The 9488-nt window shown below is 58.5% G+C and overlaps 1 protein-coding gene across 1 annotated transcript; it reads left to right on the forward strand.

Moving 5' to 3' along the window:
* Positions 1 to 5322: 5322 nt before the first annotated feature.
* LBX1 (ladybird homeobox 1) lies at positions 5323 to 6859 on the forward strand (the record flags this gene model as incomplete). Its single annotated transcript, XM_081238817.1, has 2 exons — positions 5323 to 5647; positions 6342 to 6859. The coding sequence occupies 2 exons, from the start codon at positions 5323 to 5325 to the stop codon at positions 6857 to 6859; spliced, it is 843 nt and encodes a 280-aa protein (XP_081094943.1).
* Positions 6860 to 9488: the final 2629 nt, after the last annotated feature.

Genomic DNA, 9488 nt, shown 5'->3' on the forward strand with positions numbered 1-9488 from the left:
TCTGAAGGAGTTCAGTTCACAAAAGAAGTTGGGGAGGTGGGTGGAGAGAAGCAGGGAAGGGTGCTCTCCAAAAAAGTGCCCTGGTCATAGACCCTGCCCCCATCTCTCTTTGCCAGAAGAGGTCCTGAGAGCTGGGCCTGGCCAGAGACAGCAGGGCAGGTCCAGAAGCAGGCTTGGAGCCTGGTCTGAATTTTGGAGCAGCTGGCTCCCTGCTCCCCAGGCCTGCAGAGAGGCAACTTCCCTCCCCCTTCCCCTATTGGCCTGCTTCTGGCTTTAACCTTTTCTGGGTCTCCAATCCCTTTTGAGAATCCAATGTGTTATGTAATGTTGCCCCTGAAAAAACGTGCACACTTGGGCTCACATACATAATTTTACACACACTTTCTGGGATCTGCAGAGCCCCTAAAGCCCATTCAAGGAAACTTTGGGCTCTGGTTAGATACTTTGTGGTTCCAGCATTAAGACCTGAGTCAGAAAAAACATTCTTCAAATCCTAATTACTCCCAAACAGGCTGTGTGACTTTGAAAGTGTTACTTAACTTCTCTGGGCCTCATTTTCCTTGTATGTAAAATCGGGGTAATAGCAGTAGCTACCTCACAGGGTTGTGAGTAATAAATAAAATCAATAAAAACTCTTAGCCGGAAGCCAAGCACATGGTAGCCAAGTACATGGTAAGAGCTTATGGTGTTTATTGTCATGGTTACTGTTGTTGTTACTGCAGAAGGTGGCCCAGGGCAGAATATAAAAACCAAGTAGGCAGTCCTGGTTCAGCCAGGGTGGCAGGAAGCCATCTATCGGAGTCTACTTCTACAGCAGAAGAAACACTCTCTGAATTCCACAAGGAGTGTCACAGTAGCAGGTCCCTGGGGGACAAAAAATGATCCTGATTTGTGGTCAAGTTAACTAATTTCAAGCAATGTCAGAACCTTTTTTCTGAAGGAAGCGCTGGCCTGAACACCAATACTGGTGCTTACATAAATAATCAGGAAATGAATGGGGCTACCAAAACAATCTGGATTAAAGCCGATGGAGCCTTTGAGGGTTTACTTGAATATTCTCTCATGCTAAGGAATAACTCATTTTGTCTGAGTCTACAGGGTCCTCTTACCCTCGCAATTCATGCAATGTTCTTTCCCTCCTCTTTGTCTGCAATATTCACTGAACTAGGGAGAAAGCAGATTTTGAGCAGAATAATCCCTTCCCCTTCCACTGGAGACCAAAGAAGGCTGGGCCCTGGTGGTATTGGCAGCAAGCAGGAATTCGGTAGTCAGGATACAGTATAGACCAGACTTTGAAGACAGGCATTCCCTCTATGGAGCAGACTCCAGGGACCAGCTGCTTCCACCTCCAGGGGAGAAGACACTGGCCCAGCTGACCAGGGGTGGGGGATCCCAGAAAGTCTTCCTGAACTAGCACTGAATCCCATAAAGGGGGCTGAGTAGAAGGTGAGATCCTGGAGCAATGGCGGAGTTCCTTCCCACCAACACTCACCCCACCTGCCTCTGAGTTACTCCCCTTTCAAAAATCTTACTATCTCCAAAAATCCTCTGAGGTGGGACCACCAAAGCCCAAGCCTTGCCCCTCCACAATACATAATTGTTTATACTCTATTTGCTTGACAAAAACTCATTCAACCAATAATTGAGAGTACCCAGGTTCTTGCCTGGCCTGTGAATGTCTGAAGTGGATGGAATCCCCACATCAAGGACCCTGCCCTTAAGCATCTCCCATTCTGGCAGGAGAGGGAGTGAGGCTAAGGGCAAACCCAAAACACAGCTCCTAGCTCTGCAGAAGGAGGCCAACCTCCCACACACTGGGGTCTGGAGTTGGGGGAAAACCACAGGGTTGGGGGAAAAAAATCAGTGTGGCAGTTGGGCTGGTTTTTGAAGATAATCTGGATGAGGTGATGGAGGTAGGGGGCCCTAAACAACAAAACAGGCAGGTGACACCACGTGCCCCCTGATTCCCCAACTATGCTGGCCAGAGCTGTTTGGCCAATGGAGAGCACAACCAAATAGACCAAAAAACCCAAAACCTTGGGATTGGGCGGCAGGTGCCTGCCAGGAAGAGAAGAAGAGATTTGACAATGATGGGTGGAAGGGGTAATGTAGCAGATGACTGTGGACTGTCCTGTCCACTTTGACACAATGTGGCCAGAGACTAAAGGTCCAGGGAAACAGGGCTCCAGTGGAGGAATTCTATGCTACCACCCCTCTGCTCCCCAATTCACTTTCCTCACCTTCCTGGCAGCCTCACAACAATCCTGAACTCTGCTGGTCCTGAGGGACTGGGAGATGGGTAACAGCAGGGTTGTCCTTAAGATCCTGTCTTGCCAACCAATATCAGGTGTGGAGACAGGAACAGACTGGAAAAATGGGGGAGGAGGAGTATTAATGGGAGCTCCTCAGGAGGATGGGGACCAAAGAGTCCTTATTTCCTGATCTGGAGGGGCCTCCTCTGCTAGCATGGGGGATATGGCTTGCCTGAGGCTCTGGGTCAGGGCTTTGGGGGTTATGGCAGGAAAGGGCTGTGGGCCAGAGGCTGAGACGAGATCCTGAGAGCAGGAAGTGAGAGGAGAGAGCAGACCCCTTTTGGTCCCAGAGCTTCCAACCTAGCAAGGTTCAGCTCCCTGGAGCCCTCTTCTTCAGATCTCTCTCCAGCATCTCTGGACTCTGACTCCAGGGCCAGTCTCACCTCATGGCTTCTGATGCATCAGAGACAAGCCTGCCTTGGGGATAGTTCTGCAGTTCTGGGGGAACAGTCTCACCGTTCCTGCTTCTAAAGCACCTGTCCTCCCCCCAAAATGTAGGACAAAGATGCGGAAGAGGATAAGTAGATCTTCCCAACACTGCCAAGCAGGTCTGGGGCAGGCACTGAGGTCCCAAACAAGAATCCTCTCTCCCTACACTGTCCCCTTTTACTCTGGAGAGCTGCAAGCCTTGTTCCAAATGAATAACTAACCAGGAGATAAAGAAACTGATCTCTGATGCTCAGAGGACTCTATGCTAGAGGCATCAAGGAAGAGAACTTGTCCCCTGCCCCACAGCCCAGCTTGGTTTGCTCTCTGGAGGAGGTATGAAGGGGCAAGAAGCCCAAGAGGTCCTATTCTTCCCATCCCAACCTCTGGGCTAGGCCACAGTCCTCTGCACTGGCCTCTCTGGGGCCTTCTCTGGACCAAGCAGGGCTGCCAGACTGCACTGCCTGCCCAGGAGTTTACAAACAAAGCCAGGGAAAGGGCTGGGGCTGTATGTGGGGAGGGAACAGCTCTTCCTCCCTTGGCTACAACCTCCCTCCTCCTCCCCTCCTTTCTACAGGGGTGGAAATGGAAAATTAGGGTGGCAGGGCAGGTGGCCCCACGCAAACCAATGGAGGGACTCAAGAGAAAAAAACACACCAAAAACTGGGGACATAGCCCCCTTGGGTGCCTCAGGGGAATGAAAGACATAGGTAGGGGTTCAAGCCACCAAAATACCCACAGGTTCACATACGTTTACACAAACACATGGAGAACCACACACAAATATACATATTCAAAAACATAAACACATTCAAATACACACATAAATGCTCGCCTGATATGCAGAGTTCGGGCCGTAGGGTTCCCAGTGCCTAGTCGGACTCGAATGCCTCTCCCTGCGGGTTCCTGAGATCGCAGCCCCATCCGTGGCCCGGCCCCCTCCGGGCCCCCGCCACGCATCCGGAACAGCTGGAGTCGGCCTGGCGGTGCACTCAAGCCGGGCGCTGGGCTGGGCGGGGCCGGCAGCGGGCCCCCGGCCGGGGCCGGGCAGAGCTCAGCGGGGAGGCCCTGAGCCTGCCCCGTTAGCCCCGGCACCCGGTCCGGCTACCACGGTCGGACGCCGGTCACCAGGCGGGCCGTGGCCCCAGCCGGCCCGGAGAGCCGCGGCCTGAGAAGAGTGTGCAAGATTGCCGGAGGAGGTAAGGCTGTCGCTTCAGGCTCAGGCCGGTGGAGAGGTGCCCAGAGCCACCAACAACTCCCCTCGACTGGGGAAGGCTGTGTCCTCTGACTGGCCTCCTCTCCCAACCCTGGGATCCCCCACCCCTGTGTCCTGTGTCGCCTCACCCAGGGCTGCAGAGCCTCCTTGGACCTCCCTCGGGCCAACCCGAGGGCTGCAGATTGCTTCTCCCCAGGCGCGTTGCCCAAGGCCGTGGGTGAGGGGCAAGTGGATCTAGGGGTAGGGGCGCTGGGTCCTTGATCTCAGCTCGGCAAAATCCGCTCTGGGAGGCGACGGGGCCCACCCAGGCTCCTGGTCTTACCTGGCCCGCGCGGCGGCTGCATACCTCCCCGGATGGGCTCCTGCCGCGCTTCTCCGGCGCCAAATCCCGGGTTGGAGAGCCTGAGACCTCCGGGCCAGCGCTGCCATCACAGCCAGGCCGGCGGGAGGCGGGTACGCCGGGAGCGCGGCTCACAGTTTGGGGTGGGGGCGGCGGCTTTTCAGTCGCCGGTGGTTCGGGTGCAATAAAGGAGCCGCTAATGTAATTTACAAACAGCTCGGGCCGAGTGCGGCGCAGCGCCGGGACTGACAGGCGCATTAGGCAGGCTAATTCCAGCCGGCTCCTCCTACCCCAGGCCCGCTAATTAATGAGCTTCCCAACTTAGAGCTGCCTGCATTGGACAGACAGAGAGTGAAAGAGAGGACGAGGGAGAGGGAGAGAAGGAGAGAGACGGGGGGAGCAGAGGAGAGAGAGGGAGGGAGAGAGGGAGAGAGGGAGAGAGAGAGGGAGAGAGAGGGAAGAGGGAGGGAGAGAGGGAGAGAGAGAAGAGGAGGAGAGAGAACAGAGAGAAAGAAGAGAGGAGAAAGACAGGGAGAAAGAGAAAGAGAGAGAGAAGTGCCGCTGTAGATAATTGATTACTCCTCGATCAAGGCTAACTTGTTAGCAATAGTCAATTGCCCCATCTCTCCGCCTCCCCTCGCAGTACGGGATCGGCGCCCTCGCCTCGGCTCTTCCAACTGCCGCCGCCAGGACCCGGGGCCAGGAGCCGCCGCGGAGCCACCTGACACCTTTAAATAGCACCGGGGCTGGCGAAACTGGAGCCCCGCGCGGCGCGCCCCGGCTCGCGCCCCGGATTGCTGGAAGCCCCGGCAGCGGCAGCGCCCGCGTCAGCGCCCTCCTCCTGGGGCCCCGTGCGGCTGTGCTCGCCTCTGCCGCTGCGCTAATCGGCCCCGAGCCCGGCCCGCGCGCTGCCGGGCGCGGCCTTCTTCCCGCCTGCCGCCCGCCCGCGCCTCCCGGCGCCCGAGCTGCCCGCGGGCTGGGTCCCCGAGGCCCGAGCCGCCCCGGCCGGGCCCCCAAACGAGGCCGAGATGACTTCCAAGGAGGACAGCAAGGCGGCGCCGGGGGAGGAGAGGCGGCGCAGCCCGCTGGACCACCTGCCGCCTCCCGCCAACTCCAACAAACCGCTGACGCCGTTCAGCATCGAGGACATCCTCAACAAGCCGTCTGTGCGGAGAAGTTACTCGCTGTGCGGGGCGGCGCACCTGCTGGCGGCCGCGGACAAGCACGCTCCGGGCGGCTTGCCCCTGGCGGGCCGCGCGCTGCTCTCGCAGACCTCGCCGCTGTGCGCGCTGGAGGAGCTCGCCAGCAAGACTTTTAAGGGGCTGGAGGTCAGCGTCCTGCAGGCAGCCGAAGGTAGGCGCCGCCACTGGGTTCCCCGGCGCCCAGCACCAGGCTCCCGGCTCCATGTGTCCCACGCTTAGTGCTCTCTGCCTCTGCCCGCCCCCTCCCGCGCCGGCTGTCTGGGCCCTCCAGCCCAAGCCGCTGCCGCTGGGAGTGGAGATGCGTGGGACAGGACCCAAACCCTATTTCCAAGGGCCTCTGGATAGGCCAGAGTCGAGTGACCGCGGAGGGGAGGCAGGAACCCAAGATCTCTCTGCAGTCTGCCGGCTCTGCTTAACTCCCTCCCGTTCTCAGTGGCCTGGGTACTGCTAGCCTTGTTCCTTGGGTGGGGAATGGAGAGCCTTCGCTGGGACGTTTTGGGTAGGGGTACAGCAGGGCTGATTGCGACCAGGTGGAGAGCCAACATTCACACCCAGGCAGGGCGTCCCTGTCTGGCTCTCATGTTCTAGCGACCTCGGGTCTTTCAAACCAACTCTCAGGTGAAGCGGCAGAGACCAAAACAATTTTTCTAGGGACTTCCGGTAGACGAGAGATGGGGGAAGGGGGCTTGCCATAGCCTAGGCTTGCCCTAGTCCGGGTGGCCGAATCCAATCCTAGAAGGGAACAGCGTCAGACTGCAGGCCGGATGGGTCTAGGTGGGGTGAGTAAGGACCGGGGTAGGGTCTCCTCTCCTCTGGCGCAAGCCTATATTTTGGTTTCCTCTCAGGCCGCGACGGGATGACCATCTTTGGGCAGCGGCAGACCCCCAAGAAGAGGCGAAAGTCGCGCACGGCCTTCACCAACCACCAGATTTACGAGTTGGAGAAGCGCTTCCTCTACCAGAAGTACCTGTCCCCCGCCGATCGCGACCAAATTGCGCAGCAGCTGGGCCTCACCAATGCTCAGGTCATCACCTGGTTCCAGAATCGGCGTGCCAAGCTCAAACGGGACCTGGAGGAGATGAAGGCCGACGTGGAGTCCGCCAAGAAACTGGGCCCCAGCGGGCAGATGGACATCGTGGCGCTGGCCGAACTCGAGCAGAACTCGGAGGCTGCGGGCGGCGGCGGCGGCTGCGGCAGGGCTAAGTCAAGGCCTGGCTCTCCGGCACTCCCCCCAGGCGCCCCGCAGGCCCCGGGCGCCGGGCCCCTGCAGCTCTCGCCCGCTTCCCCGCTCACGGACCAGCCGGCCAGCAGCCAGGACTGCTCGGAGGACGAGGAAGACGAAGAGATCGACGTGGACGATTGAGCGGCGCCCGGCATCTTCCGCAGCCCCGCGCTCCTAGCGCTCTTTGCCCGCCACCTCCCGGACAGGACCGCCGAGGGGAGCTGGGACCTCCTCTGCAACTCCCGCCTTCTCCCTTGTCCCTGGCCCGGACTCGGCTCCCGGCAGCCGCCTCTTCCCTCTCGAAGCAATAAACCCGGGCTGGCCGGCCGAGCCGGCCGCCGCGCGCGGCCTCCGCAGCCCTTGGAGCCCTCGCCGTGCAACTCTGTATGGCTTCTGTATAAATATTTAAACCTATATACCGGGTTCTTCCCACCGCAGCCTGACTTTTTTCTTTCTTTCTTTTATTTTTTAAAATCTCGGAGTTTCCATGTTCTCAAAGCTCAGGCTGCCGGGTTTGCTGAGGGCGAGATAGAATCGAGGGTAATGAACACTTAACCTCGAGGTCTGGAGGAGGGGCCGCCCCGACTTTTTGATTTTTCTCTGCATGTGGCGAATGCACCGGCCCTCTCCCTCCTCACCTCCCTAGGCCTATTGCAGTTGATTTCTTTTATTTCCTCCTGCCTTTATTCCCCTCCACACACGTGGGAAGGGGCTGAGGGGGGCAACCTGGTCCTGACTTGCGAGTTTCAAATCGATGTTTCCCCCCCCGCCCCCACCCCAGCGAAAGAAGTCTGTTCTCGATGCCATTTCTGCCTCCTAATGCCCAGTAATGCTATTTTTAAGATTCCTCCCCACCCTCTCCCGGTTGCCTGGGACTGACTATTGGGGTCCAGGTGTTAGGGACAAAGCAGGGGGAAATCCAACAACCAACCAATCAACCAACCAACGAAAACAGAACCCAAAGTCCAAGAATTATTTTTTACTCTTTTTAGAATTTTTTTGCATGTGACAGAGACTGAGAGGAGGCCGACCTAAGCCCTCGCGCCACCTCCTCCACAGCTCTGGGTCTGTCTTGCAGTATCCAACGCCCTGCTCCTAGCTCGACTTGGCCAGACGAGGGTGCCTGGATGAGGGTGGGTCCCGCGTGCCACTCCCCTGCTCCTGCCCTGCCCTCTCCTCCCCGGACTGTACTCAAGGCCTCTTTCTCCGATAAATAAAGTCTTTGCCATTTTACTAGAACCGGCGGTGACCGTGTCTGAACGAGTGGACCTTATTCAGTGAAGCCGCGTCAGGCTCGGTGTCTCGCCGCTGCTGGTCGCCGGCTGCCCAGGCCTTGGAGATTTGGAGGAGTTTCAGGGCAGGCGTGAGAATGAGGGGTGAGGGGGAAGTAGTGAGAAGGAGGAGGCGCTTCTTGCCCACAAACACGCGGCAGCTACCAAATAGTGCGGGGGCGAGAGAAGCGGGCTTCGCCAGGTCCGGGTAAAAAGAGAGGCGTACAACGCTGGGAGAAAACGTGTGCGTACTTTGAGGGCGCCATGGGTGCAAAATTAATTTGTATGGGGCAAAGGTTGGGGGGAGGTACTTGCCGTGGGGTTCGTGCATCCCAGCCGGGACCCAAGGGCATTCTTCCTGCGCTCCCCGGGACACCGGCTAAGCCTCGGGTGTGGTATATAGCTCAGTTGGGCAGCGGACTGGAGCCTGAGGGTTCCCCAAGTTTCGGTTCGCCAGAGGGCCTCACCCTTGGGTGAGGGAGGAAAATGAGGCCAAAGGCACCAAGGGCAGGCTGAATTACTCACACGGGCACTGGAAGATGTGAGCCCGAAGCGTCTGAGAGTTGGGGTGGATTTCTGGTAAAGTTCACAAATTCTGGGCCCCGAACCCGGCTGGGGACAGAGACATCAATCTCCCAAGGACTCTGGGGGAGTCCCCGCACCCCGAGGGCGGCTGGGGCAGGAACACAGGCAGCTTTTACTTTTCCGAACGGAGCGGGTTTCTCTCTGGGCTTTTGTTGTCGCTGGGCTGGCGAGTGGCCGCAGTCACTAGAGGAGGGTCCCGCCTCCAGGCCACTCGGCTCTCTTTCTAAGCAAAATTGATGTGAGAAATGTGCATCTGGTCTCGGGCAGGCGATGGGGCCCCGGGGCCTGAATCGGGAACGTGCGAGTCCACGAGGAAACGAAGAGAGAGAAATAGAAGAAAAGAACAGAACACTTCAAAAGCAGAGCGAGAAAGTGGAGAGCCACAGAGAGGGGGGAGAAAAAGAAAGAGGAAAAGCTACAAAGAGAGAGACAGAAACAGAGACAGAGACAGAGGGAGAAAAGTGGAATGGGGAGAGGGGAGAGAAGAGAGGCGAGAACGAAAGAAGGAAAGAGGCGGCCAGGCAGCGGGGCCGGCGTGCGGCCGGTTCCTCCCGAGCGACATAAATCGCCCTCTCAGGATGGATGGGTCTGTAATTCGGAGCGCGGACCATGAAGGCCGGGACGAATGGACCCGGGCGGCCGCTGACAGGCGACAATAGCCGGGCCCAGCCCCCCGCGGCTCCGGGTGCGGGCGCGGCCACGGCCCTCCGCAGCCCAGAGCGCGCCGGCGCTGGCGACCATATGGTTTTTGAATTTTCTTCACAATTTGTAGACAATTTGATGGATTAGGTCCCCGCGCGCGCCTCCCCGGCACAAAGGCGGCGCAGGGACCGCGGCGCGGCGGTCACTCGGGCATCTGCGCCCGCCGTGCGCACCCCGCCCCCGCCTGGCCCCCGCCCCACGCCCTGAGCCCG

Source organism: Mesoplodon bidens, assembly GCF_964165515.1.
Source record: "Mesoplodon bidens genome assembly, chromosome: 1".
NCBI classification, from domain to species: domain Eukaryota; kingdom Metazoa; phylum Chordata; class Mammalia; order Artiodactyla; family Ziphiidae; genus Mesoplodon; species Mesoplodon bidens.